This window comes from Maniola hyperantus, chromosome 23 (assembly GCF_902806685.2).
Source record: "Maniola hyperantus chromosome 23, iAphHyp1.2, whole genome shotgun sequence".
In the NCBI taxonomy this organism is placed as follows: Eukaryota; Metazoa; Arthropoda; class Insecta; order Lepidoptera; family Nymphalidae; genus Maniola; species Maniola hyperantus.
The window spans coordinates 4,911,062-4,924,865 of NC_048558.1; the positions used below are offsets into that span (position 1 = coordinate 4,911,062).

General features: G+C 36.8%; 1 protein-coding gene across 4 annotated transcripts in view; it reads left to right on the forward strand.

The window, feature by feature from the left end:
* LOC117993104 (ankyrin-3-like) overlaps window positions 1–13,804 on the forward strand; it is a 183,123-nt gene that overhangs the window by 96,542 nt on the left and 72,777 nt on the right. For all 4 annotated transcript variants that reach the window (XM_069506426.1, XM_069506425.1, XM_069506427.1 and 1 more), the window contains exons 13-17: window positions 513–611; window positions 989–1,117; window positions 1,594–1,792; window positions 2,395–2,488; window positions 2,816–2,924. In XM_069506426.1, coding sequence (XP_069362527.1) covers window positions 513–611; window positions 989–1,117; window positions 1,594–1,792; window positions 2,395–2,488; window positions 2,816–2,924 — 630 coding nt within the window. The remainder of the gene's footprint in view (window positions 1–512; window positions 612–988; window positions 1,118–1,593; window positions 1,793–2,394; window positions 2,489–2,815; window positions 2,925–13,804) is intronic.

Here is a 13,804-nt window from a genome sequence, read left to right on the forward strand (position 1 = left end):
GACAAAGGTAAAACAAACTTTGGGTAGTTTTGTAAAGATCCCTTCATTAAAAGCTTTTGAAAAGAGGTAGACAAACGAAGAGGTATTCCCACCACTCCATGTAGTAGCAAATTACGGGAACATAGATGTTGCGAGACTGCTCCTAGCAAGTGGGGCTCAGTCAGATGCGCCTGGCAAGTGGCAAGAGGCACATGGCTACTTATTATGGTCATCCTTTACTGCTTTACTGCTGCTGGACTATTCTAAACGGGTCCGAGAATCATTCTTACCGTTGTACTCTTGGTCATTGGCAAATTAAGTTCACGCTGCTTATCCAAGCTTTGGTACCTCCAGAAGCTAACTATCCTCAAATTATCTTGAATCCACGCCTGTGTATAAGCTCCTACTCCTTCTTTTACTGCAATCACCACACCCAGCACTACACACAATTTTTCACGTTACGCTAAAACAAATTTTATTCAGTGTGTGTGTGAATCCCGCTAGTGTAATAAGCTAGAACATGTTCTGTACAGGTGCCTCCCCCCATTCTTTGGCGAAGAACGGGCATTCGGCACTGCACATCGCTTGTCGGCACAATCATCCCGATATCGCCTTCGCGTTATTGGAACATGGTATGTAAAGTAATGCTTTTATATCAATCCCCATTTAAAAGAAAAGAAAATAAAGTAAATAGGCACTGTCTAGGCATCATCACCTACTTCGGTGTGCTGTCAGTCCAGCGCATGCCTATTTAGTTAAAAAAGATGTATATTTGGCAAACCATGAATTATTTACTGTAATATTATCAGGCCTTCATACAGCAAATTCATTGAAGTTTAAAGTTTGTAAATAAAGTTTGTAATTTGTTGATATCCTCGAGGTATAATTTAATTTAACACTAGCTGATGTCTGCGACTTCGTCTGCTTTTAATGCAAACCAAAAAAGAAACATACTTTCGTATTTTTAATAGGGGTAGTGTTCTGTTGTTATTTGATTATGGTTCATCAGATGCGGACCCGAGCGTAAAGTCGAAAGCCGGATTCACACCTCTACACATGGCAGCTCAGGAGGGCCACGAGGATTGCGTGGAAATGCTGATCGAACGAGGAGCTGATGTCAACGTACCTGCTAACAACGGTATTTATAGTCGAATTTTTAAATAAAGCAAACATTTCCTGGGTTGCCAGTTTTCTCTGAAAATAAAGTGTTGGGCTAAAAGAGACTGATATGAATCTCAGTCTGATTCAGTATTAATTAAGCAAAGCAAATTGAATTTCCTGAGTTGCCAGTTGTTTCCTAAAAATAGTATTGGGACTACAGGAGATGATAATATGAATCATAGACAATGTAAAATAACCGAAAGGAAATATATCATGATAGGGAAAAATGAAAAGGAGCAACTCGTTAGTCTAGTGTTTAAATAAATGCCTCGAAGCTGTATGGGTTCGATCCCCACTCTGAACAAACCTTTGTGTGATGAATACAGTTGGTTTGTCATGAGTCTGGGTGTCTGAACGTATATGTATATACGTATTGTATAAAAAGTAGTATGATATGTACATTATTATAAAAATTGTTTGAGCTCAACTGCAATGTCAACATCTCTTGATCAGGTCTCACACCAGTACACCTAGCAGCAGCGGAAGGTCGTACAGCAGTTCTCAAAGCGCTTGTAGGCGCCGGCGGGAGATGTGGCGCGCGCACTCGCGACGGCTATACACCGCTGCACGCGGCCGCACATCATGGGCACCACGCCGCCGCCAAGACATTGTTAGAGGCTGGCGCTGACGTCACTGCTAAAGCCACTCACGGGTAAAATTCATGGACACATCTGGCGCTCGAATATCTTATATGGCAATGTTCTGCGCTATATCTGAAAAAACGTCGATGAGAATATCCGCGTGCGGAATTCTGCTCGTGGTCTTCCGGCCGTGTACTGTACAACTAGACGGACAAGAGGTTGAACGTGCGTTTTTTCGCGCATCCACAGCTCTGCCTCGTCTACGCAAACGGCAACTTTTACTTAGTGCCTCTCCCGATCACAATCAAGGGCTAAATTAGCCCTTGATTGTGATCATAGAATTAAAAACACTTCATTCTCAGACAAAATTACTTGAATTGTTACAATACCAAAAAAAAGGAAAATTGGACAGGGAAGCATTTATCTCTATAACACTGGAATTCATAATCAAGATAGGGGCTTCTTTAGGGGACCATTCCGGGGTCATGTTCAACCTTAATGCATTGCATAAAGGTTGAAGATCACACATGTCATCTGAACGGTCCCCTACAGAAGCCCCTATCTTGATTGTGATTCCAGTGTAAGAGATCTCTAGTGGTACTTGACAGTGGAAGAAGTTTTTGTGGTCACAGTGAATGTGTCTTAATATGGTAATTTGGTTATCTTTGATCAGGTTCACTCCACTCCACCAAGCTGCCCAGCAAGGCCACACTCTTATCATACAACTGCTGCTCAAGAGCAATGCTGATCCCAACGCGTTATCAGCCGTAAGTCTACATATTGATTACTTAATTAATGGTTAATTCATGTATTCACCCATTATTAGATAGTCGATACTCGATAGTAATTATTATGAATTGATTTATTTTTGGAATTAATTGGATTTGTAATTAGATGAAGTAATTTACTTCAATGAAAAAGAATCTTGTTTAAGCAGTTAGTTTGATTAGTAAACTTAGATGTTGTCAGTTTATTTTTAAAGAATTTCTTCAATTTTCTTTCGCCAGAATTCTTAGTTTTAGGTGATTCTTATTGGAAAAAAAATAGGATTTTTAGGTTAGATTTGGATTTAAAATTATATTTTCTTGCAACAGAATGGCCAAACTGCGTGTGCGATAGCAGATCGCCTGGGCTACATCAGCGCAGTGGAAGCTTTGAGGCCGCTCACCGAAAACACTTTAAGCCAGGCTGTGGGCGACACCGGTAAGTACAATATCCCACTTTTATTTAACCACAAAAACTGTCCAAAGTATATGTTACTTGTCTATGAAAATGATCTTAGAACTATTGGTAGAATATTACGTTTTTTAGGGTTCCGTATTTTTTGTAAAAGCGATTCGTGCACAGCAGTCGTGACCTGTAATGGTAACAGAATCTTGTTGATATTATGTCAATCTTGCATGGGTCTCAAATTACGTCCAAATAATTTTGTAATGTTTTGAGATTTAACAACACCTAGTAGGAACTGCGGTGATAGCCAAGTGATTAAGACGTCATCGGCCTTCTATTTAGGAGGTCGGAGGTTCGATCCTGGGCACGCACCTCTTACTTTTCGGAGTTATGTGCGTTTTAAGCTATTAAAATATCACTTGGTTTAATGGTGAAAGAAAAACGTAGTGAGGAAACTTGCATGCATGCTTGAGAGTTCTCCATAATGTTCTTAAAGGTGTGTGAAATCTGCCAATCTGCACTTGGCCAGCGTGACAGACTATGGCCATTCTTATTCAAAACATTACATACAGTACGCGGCGGAAAATAATGTACGTTGGCCTTTAGTATGACATTTCGGCTTTGTAGAGCGTTGTCTCTGTCACTCATAACTATATGACGTTCTGTCGGTCTCGACGACATCTTCTAAAGTTCGATGTACATTACTTTCTGCCGCGTACTGTAGTTATCTCGCTGTTACATTCAAATACATATACTGATACTTTAAACTTATCAAGCAAATCTAACCTTATAATGTGTCCTCAACATACCCAGAACATTATTTGATAAAAATCCAGAGTGTTTCAATGTCAGTTCATATTATATCTAGTTGATTTTCCTCTGAATAATTTTGTTCTTCTAAATCCGAAGTCCGAACGATCTGAAAAACACGATTGAATGAGACTCCAAGGCTGAGATCTATAGAGCGCACTTTGACTTAGGTCAGACTTTAGATTGAGTTAAAACGAGACAGATTTATGTGAGAGATAGGTATAGCTCTATGTCGTTTTAACTTTGCCTTAAGTCTAAGCTAAGTCAGAGTCCGCTCTATAGATCTCACACCAAGAGTCCAATGCCCTTAATTGAATTTTAGCGTTGAAAGTGAACCTCGTAATTCAAACTCCCACGTCGTGTATGGTTTTGGAATCCAAACACGTTTTGCATACGCGTCTAAACATTACCTTTTACATTTTCGATTTCCCTTTGGCTAAAACTTGTATATTTGAGTAATGAGAAAATTTCCCTTTCATATTCCATGCTCGTAAAACATACGTTTCTTAAATATCGCTGAGTTTGTTTATAGTATACTAGCTTATGTCCGCGACTTCGTCGATAACTATTTCAGCTCTTTATTACTTTATCATACGATTGAAATTAATATACTGAAAATAAAGCACCTCCGCTGTAAATAAAGCTACTAAAGCTCTGCTCCACTCTATTCTGTCAGTGTGCGTTGCGCCTGAGTTGTATATCAAACTAATGTGAGTTGATTGTTGAATAACTTTAGCTCGTTGTAATAAACATCAGTTGTGTTCGTTTTTGCATCCAGCTAAAATTCCTTCAAGAGACTTGAAGCGTCTAACATAATGGAGTAGCCGCGCAGCTAATGTTGATTTTCATTTGATGAAATTAAGGCCAAAAAGAAAGACCAGCAATATGCAACTACTCTGCTTGGCTGGTATTTGTCTAGAACCGGTCGCGATGGCTTCACGTCGCTGCCGGTCTGCCTTGACCCTAAGGTTGAAAATCAACAACAGCGTGCGCGCAAACTTTGATCTAAATCCGCGCACCGCTATATTTAATGATATCCGCCAACCGTGCATAAATTGAAAACTGGACAATTGCCAACTATACAGGCTGTAACCAGAATGCTGGCAAAAACGAAGACAGGTGATAGGACTGATGATTACTGATATGATGCCATAAAAACGAGAAAAAATATTAAAAAATCCTACAATTTATAAAAGTTTACGATATATTGCACATAAAACATCTGACTAAATCGAGAGGTTATCGAACGTTGCGTAAGTAAGTCACTCGGAGTCAATGCTGCGTCGTAGGCGGGCATTGACCCGAGTTTTGCACGCTATACATTACGGGTTTCAAAAATACTAAATCACTAAAACTACAAAATGGGGCAAACGGTTGTTGGTATTGGATTGTGTTTAGGTAGTAGGTATAACAAACAAAAAAACTAAGTTTTTGCTAGCGTTCTGGTTACGCCATGTATAATAAAGGCCCCACATGAATCCTCAAAGTAAAATATCAAGCCAAGCAATTATCGACCTTAAAGCCTTGTCAATAAAGTCTTAAATGTTGCATAGTTACGATTAAACTTGAGTGTGTTACAGCAGTAATGAATTTAACGAACCTGTCATATAATATGTAAGTTTATATTGTTGTTGTCTTGTTATTTCATCGCTAGTAAGCAGTGTTGACATGTTCCAGACATTATTAGGGCTTAGGTCATAGGACTCATAGGTGGAGTATACTACCATCTTATTTTTTCCAAAAAGCGGTTAACTACAACAAAAGAAAGTTCAAAACTAAACTCTGACTATTCCTATTAATGTATGCTGAAATATATTAAAATTGTTTTTCTGTCGCTTGATGTATATATTGTAGGATTGACTGACTGACTGATCTATCAACGCACAGCTCGAAACTACTGGACGGATCGTAGTGAAATTTGGCATGCAGATAGCTATTATGACCTAGGCATCCGTTAAGAAAGGATATTTGAAAATTGAACCCCTAAGGGGGTGGAATAGGGGTTTGAAATTTATGTAGTCCACGCGGACGAAGTGCGAGCATAAGCTAGTTATACTATATGTACATTGTACATACTATATACTTGAGTTATAAATATTAGTTTAGGATTGTGTACCAAACAAATTAACGATACGATAATCAATGCTCGATAAATAATTTCCATAACCAGATATTTGTGTCAACGAGTGTTTCCCAGTGATATGACTTTACATTTTATCTCTTGCTATTACGTAAGATGTAGCAATGGAGGCGGCCTTTTGCCACTTGGCGCTGATTTGTGATTCTAATAAATACTGGACACTTGGTCGGTAAATCGGCGATATACATAAATATCTCGTTCTGGAGCAAATAAATGAGTTATTGCTGAGTAGTACCTAACTCAGAAACTTTAAGTAGGCTAAATGGCCTTTCAATTTTTTTAGTAAACTTTGAGCATCACCACAGATGTTCCTTGGGTAATTCTGAGCATATCTGCCCCCCAAATGTGTAGGAAAAAGGTTTTCATCATTATCGTAATCGTCAACAAATTCTGCCCTTTGATTGGCTGTGAAAAAATGTAAAGGGCGAATCAACCAATCAAAGGGCAGAATTTTTTGACGATTACGATAACGATGAACGTTTTTCTTACACAATCGGGGGGCTGGTCCGAGAAACGTTAAAGAAGTACTGCTACTGGCGGGACAGGGGAGGGTGTAAACTTGGCTGCCGTCCACCTTCTTATAAAAAATCTACTTGTACGTTTTTAGCTAGTTTTTGTATAAATAAAGGACGTAGAATTTATTGCTGGTATTCATTTTTATCATTTTCATAGGAAATTTCAGGAAAAAATTATGAAAAAGTGAAAGTTCTGATAGAGTATTTTTTATTAGAGTGCTTGTATATGGTGAAAATAATTATTAGAAAACAAAAACCCATAAACAATATTATAGTATGGAAATATAAATTATATTTGTCGTAACTGAAAAGTAAAGACAGTTTCAAAACATCATAACATTTAAATATTACTGATTAATATTCCTACACAAGTCCTATAAAACATTTCAGTTACAAAAACTCAATTATGATTAAGCGCACCGTAGGTGGTGTACCAAATAATGTTTAATTCATAGAAATAATATAATAAAAACAATTCATTCAACTTTGACACACTTTTGAAGTCATTGATAGTCTCCACTCAATCAAACTAACGAAGGGAACGTAACCTGCTTATCCAATATGTATTGTAGGCAAATCATTTGTAGCTCATAACCACATTGTAGCCTACAGCCACAATAGTATGCATAATGCATGCGTATTGCCTATTGTAAACACCATATGTTTGTCAGATACTCGGCAAATTGACTACAAATTGTTCTTTTCAATCATTTAAATTGGGAAGGGTAACCATAATATAATTATTCCTGCCTTCTCTCATACTCTTAATGAGGTCCTAATCTGCCCAATTGAGTTTTGTTCAGCGAAAAAAGTTAGTTTTATCCTCATATTTTGATACAAAGTGTTTTAATAAATAATTAAGCATCGTCGACTTTATTTTCCTCCCATGTTTTGAATTAGCTCTCTAATGGTTCTTCTGTAAATAAGTACGTGCGTCATAGTGGTATGGCTATTAAATTAACCGACTTCTAAAAAGGATGAGTGTCTTCAATTCTGTGGTTTTTTTATTGATAAATAATAATAATAGTCAAAGATAAAATTCATAAAAATAAAACTCGGATAAAAACCGACATAGCTCATCTAGTCTCGAAACTGAACTAGAACAATGGATGGACTTGAAGAACCCATAAACTAATAAACGTAATCTTGAAGAACCGATAATTACGTTGGAGTCCTCAAATGGCGACTCCGCACTAGAAAACGCAGCGTTGGACAACTCCCCATTAGGTGGGCGGAAGAACTCAAGCGATTTGATCCTTATTCCTTACAAGAGACGAGCTGCTCGATTAGGGTAAAATGACAGCTACACTGTCACGATCACAATCATCTCTGATTGGGTGACGCTTGCTCACTATTGGCTACAATGCATTGTTGCAATAATAATGATTGCGATTGTAATAATGATTGATGCAAGTTTTCCGGAACCGACCAGCTGTTCCAGCAGAGGGCGTCTATCGGCTGAGATGACGATGAAGTATGTACCACACGTAGTAATTTCTGTTTCCCCATTTTTTCATTTCCTCGAACTTGTGGTTACTCTAGTTCTGCCTACATCAGCGCCAGTCGCATTTCTATGCATCTCCGATCGACTAGTCATTATCTAATCTATTCCTCAATGGAAGTCATAAAGATGCACAACTACACGCAGATGTGTTCTTAACTTCATTCTGTGAGCATCTTCTACGCGATTTGTGAAAAAGTGTCCAATTTTAATTGTGTGCCATAATTTTTTGGGTGTTTTACTCTGTGGAGTCGCTTGCGCTTGCTGTTTTGGTAAGTATATTTGTTTGTTACACATTAAATGCCTTTATAGAGCCAAAACTTCGAACACCCAGAACGGGAAGTTCGTTTCACAGTGTTTGTATACGAGGGTAGTATTGCGTTAAGTTAACCTTATAAGGGTTTATTAGACCAGATACCTTATATGTCATTGGTTGTGGTTGTAGTATAGAGTATTAATGAATAACCGATGTTTATATTTCGTTTTGCAAAAGTATTATCTACGCATGGAATTGGGAGTAGACCGAGGCATAATTTTGGGACCCACTTTGTAGGGCTTATTTAAATTTAGTGAATCAGACTGGGTCACAAGAGAAGTTTCGTTTTCAAAATATGAAGACCGCGGTTTGACTTCTGTTTAAATATTGTTCAAGTCAAAAATACTACTTTTGGAATTTAATTTTTGTTTTAACTTATCAAATGAAAGTGTTCACTGATATTAAAATTATACTTAATACAATATCATAACATTTCAGCCATTGATTTCTAAATTAAAATAAAACATTTTCAAAACATCACGTCAAAGCTCCTCCAGGTAGGAAATGGCAGCAAACGCCACGAATCGCAATATCCTCATCTATAAATAAATAAATAAATAAAACGTTTATTTTTCAATCATCTAGATTACACACATACATTGATTCTTCTAACGTTATCTTCTTTTTCTTCTGTTCTGGGTTTATTTTCCTCACTGAGACGTAGCCGTAGCAATTCCTTTTGAAGCCTGCTCTAAATATTCTGTATTATTTCATTCCTAAGTATCTATTTACATACTTGTGGGTTAATTAAACATCAGAGGGGTATGAGTTGTGGCGTCTCCTATATTTTCCGTCCCGGTGACTTTTTAATCATACGCTACTGTGCGTGTGGGAGTTATAATAACAAACTTATTATAAGCGTTTAGTTTGATATGTTGTATAATAGTGATAAGGGGGAAGATTAATTGTCAGTATAGATCATAAAGAAATGTTATTTTCTATATTTTTATGTTGTTCCAAACAACTTTATTTGCATTAGTTTTGCATAGTGTTTATTTTTACTGGATATTTTCTCCTATTTCCTTATGTTCCTATCATAAAACAACTTTACCACAATTTGATCTCTATGTAGTATGTACCTACTACGTACTAGATTGTCTATTTACATAGGCTATTCATATTATTATTCGTAACATTTTACGTTAGGGATTTAGACCTCTCATTTTAGTAAAATAAAATGACGGATCTAAATGATGAAATTGCTACCCCTTTCATAATGCTCCCTGCAAAAAAGTAATAGTACTAGATTTAGACCTGTTTTAGACCTGTCAATTTAGTTTAGAGATTGTATACTGCAAAATTAGTCATATTGTATCAAATTCAGTGAAGTATTTTACGAATTTCACAAAACTGTTTTGTTTGTTGTTGGAATTGATTGGAACTAAATTTAGAGAACAAATGTAAATTATAAATTTATTTAAAGCACTAAACATATCAAAATGTATAGTAGTCATTGAAGCGACTGATAACGATAACCCAATTACGAATTACCGATCGTGACCTCCGATCCCGCTGAGTTATCACTCGTTTACATCTCGTGCTATGCCAATCATTTCAGTGGCGCCCTACATACTTATTACACAACTAGCTGATGTCCGCGACTTCGTCTGCGTGGATTTAGGTTTTAAAATCCCATGGGAACTTTTTGATATTTCATTATAAACTGAAGTTGTTAATATTATAAAACTTTTTTCTAGTAAGAAACAAATGTGTGTAAGCGTGGCCATTTTAGCGATGTATTTTTGTTCCAGATCTTTGATCTTGTAGCATAGGTCTATAGTCTAGTAGGTAGATAATAAATTATAGATCTAAAGTGATCAGCATTTCTTAACATTTCTAGTTAGAACAAACAAAACAAAAGCAAACAAAACAAAATAGATTGACATAACTCAAGTAATGAGCTTTATTTACTTTAAATCTAAACGCTAGTCTTTGGACATAGTCCATTTTTAGAGTGGCCTACCATACACGGTTTTATGGCCTCATTCAGGCTTATTTAGCCACATCAAAGTATTAGCTGCTCCAATAAGTTTATAAAGCGTAAGAATATCAATTTTCCTTTGGAAATCTGGTGATTCTCGATATTTGAGCATAAATGTTATCTTAGCATCGTCTTTCTACTCTGTTTAACATATTCATAAACTAAAAAGAGTTCATTTATTACATGTATTCTATTTTATATTTATTTGTACTTACAGTACGCGGCAGAAAATAATGTACATCGGCCTTTAGAATGTCATTTCGGCTTTGTAGAGCGTTGTCTCTGTCACTCATACCTATATGACGTTTTGTCGATCTTAAATCCGCTATCTCCTTCTAAAGGCCGTGTACATTATTTTCTGCCGCGTACTGTACCTATATACTTTGCATTTTACCGACACCTGTATAAATACATAACTTATAATACATACAATGTGTTCATATTGTCTTCCATCTAGTCCCCTTCGCGCTTGTTTTTATTGGACCTATTATTAGTACCTTGTCTAGATGCGTAACGATACATTATATCCATAAGAATCTAATTGCAAACCTAGAGAACTCCGCTATGAATCTTAATTACTTCATCAACACAATAATCTAGGTACAAATTCAACACGCTGTGGTTATTTTTATTCGTGTCCTGTTTTTTTCTTAGCAATAACTAGCTTGCCTGGAAGGAATTCTGCTGTTCTATTAGAAACAACATTTTCCAGAGTTTTGTTTTTCGAAATTATTTAGTATCTATTGTTGTTTTTTCAGTTTCTTTAGTTCAGCTTTTGTAATAAATCTTCGTATTTATTTCTTCCCTCCTTTGTTGATCTGTGGATTTGTTTTTTACCAATACTATTTTGTAGTGATTGGCTCACAGTAATAATAATAGCATTTATCTAGTCATTAGTAGTGCACAAAACTAATCTAAATTATTAATAAAACTAGTGGCTTCGTTTTTACAATGTTTTTTTATAGAAAAAGTGGAATTACTTTTTATTTAGACATTATAGTTACATTAACATTTTCATTAAGAAAATATTCATTAAAAAAATGTTCACGTTTAAATTCGAACCATTCTGTACAAAATGTATGACATTTGTATACATTGTAATATCGTGGCAGGATTAAATTTTCGGAGTAGTCTGACTGTAGGATTCTTCCTCCCGAAAGGACAAGGTACCGCACAGCTCTCTAATCTGTATGTTTGCTACTATAATATTAAATGGTTCTAAGAAAACTTCATTAAAATTCTAGTCGTGTTTATTACGGGTCTTTTCACTTTCCGTAACGTAAATAGGTAGGTATAGTTTTCTCGTCGCTTGTGTTTTCATCGAAAAACAATGGCATATTGCCAAGAGCAACCGAGGTTGATTCTGTCACGCATCACGCCTGGCTTACCTACTATAGTCCGCGACAGGTCGAAATGGCAATAGGGGTATGAGGCGTAGGGACGCCCCGCACACCCGCACGTCCCCCGCGCTCGCTTGCACTTGGTTAGCGCGGGGGCTGTCCGGGTGTGCGGGGCGTTCCCTTCGAATTGCCATCTCGATCGACCTGTCGCGTACTATACCTTCTATGTTGTGTGTGTTTGTTAACCAATTCTCAATTCTTTGTAAATGTGTTATAGAAGGCCATTTTGGCTGAAGGCGCAAATTGCTTACCTATACGAAACATATGTAGTTTTACGGTGTAAGTTTTTTTTAAAAAACCAAAACACAAGACTATCTTCGGTCTTGAAAATATTATTTATTTTCCTGAAATGTTCAATCTGCCCCTCGATTATGTAAGAAAAACGAAGTCATCGTTATCGTAATCATCAAAAAATTCTGCCCTTTGATTGCTTGATTCGCTGTTTCGCATTTTTCGTCAATCAAAGGGCAGAATTTGTTGACGATTACGATAACGATGACTTCGTTTTTCTTACTCAAGTGGGAGGCTGATTGATTAAACTTTTGTATATTTTATGGTTTAAAGTTTTGAAACTCTCCTTCTTCTGGCCTTCGTAAGTCGCAGGATTTGGCACTGAGATTTCGATATTGATATCTCTTGTTTATAACAAATAGCATTGCAACGATAATAGGAAATCCATTTTTCTCGCGTTCTACTTTAGTGCATTCCACCTATCCACTCCACAGCAGTCTATCTATAGCTCAATTAAGTAGTTGTTTTTCCATTCCTTAGTACTGCATCCACCGGGGATTTTATCATTGAGTGCTTCCCATTGATGTACTGAAGTAGGTACCAATCTTACAATTTTAGTTAGACTAATCTCTTTTACGAAATCTCTAGTCTAAAGATCGAAAGGGCATATTGGAACCAAATCTTATCTCATCATCATCATCAACCGATAGACGTCTACTTCTGGACATTAGGTCTCTTGTGGGGATTTCCACACGCCACGGTCTTGCGCCGCGCTGTCTGAATCCAGCGGCTCCCTGCAACTCATCTGATGTCGTCGACCTAGTGGGAAATCTTATCTACTTTTAGCGAATTTAAAAATACTGGCACAAGGTCTGATTTATTAAATTTTTTTGTCACAAAAAGTTTTTAAAAATAATTGAAAAGAAAATCGGTATTTCGTTGATCTTTTATAAGTTATATATGAAGGTCAGCATTATTTCACGTTTGTAGCCGTGAAACAGCCTCTTTACCCACAATAAAATCTTGTACTACATTGTAAATGTTGACACACGCATAACACACATTTAAGTAAAAATTAACACATTTTGCGCAATAGGTAGGTATGTCTATCGCATTCTATGTAGAGAGTAGAGACTTAAGTAGAGAGTGTTTTAATCGAGGGAAGCTAGTCAAGCGTTTATTATAAAAATAGATACATGTAACGTGCCTTCCCTTAGCTTTATATTATAGGAGAAAATAGCTTAGCCTGTCCTACACGGCTGGTTAGAGCGGTTACGCAGTACCCAACGCACTACATCCTATCCGGAATACGTTCCGAAGTACCTACCCATAGAACTATTTGTTTAGTTGTTTGCGCATTACATCCGACTTCCATCATCCGATTTCTCTCCGTCATCCGAGTCTCCAATTCGGAAGAAATTCGGACCGAACGCTTTCGTATCACCTCGGATTCAGAGTGCGTAAGCAATATCCGAATTCGGTCCGAGTTTTTATATGCGTATTTTCACGAATTGGGATCGGATGAGTGCGAAAACGCTCTAACTGCTTTTAAGCAGAATACATATAAACAAGTGCGGAACCCGTTATTAGAAGTTAATTATTAGAAGTAGTAGTATGACGCATAAGGGTGCATCTGTTTGATTAATGATTTAGGTATGATTAATGTGTTCTGTGTCTTCTTTTTATCTATCTATAGATATAAAACATAAAAATGTTTCACAAACCGGTTTCATTAAAAAGGCAATAATACGAACATGGTTTTAGACCAATAAAAAAACCAAAATGTATTTTTTTGCGTTGTACACGCCGGGTATCCGCTAACTCATAATATTATTGTGATATTATATTCTTATACAAAATCACACGTTACATTCGTTCTCACGTTACTGCCGGAATTTGATGCGATAATAACGTAGTGAAGGTTACAAGGAAGTGGTTTGAATCAAGTTCAAATTCTGTGAACCCAATTACCCAATCCAATTTCGAAACAATGGCGCAGTTTCGAAAAAAATTGGATGC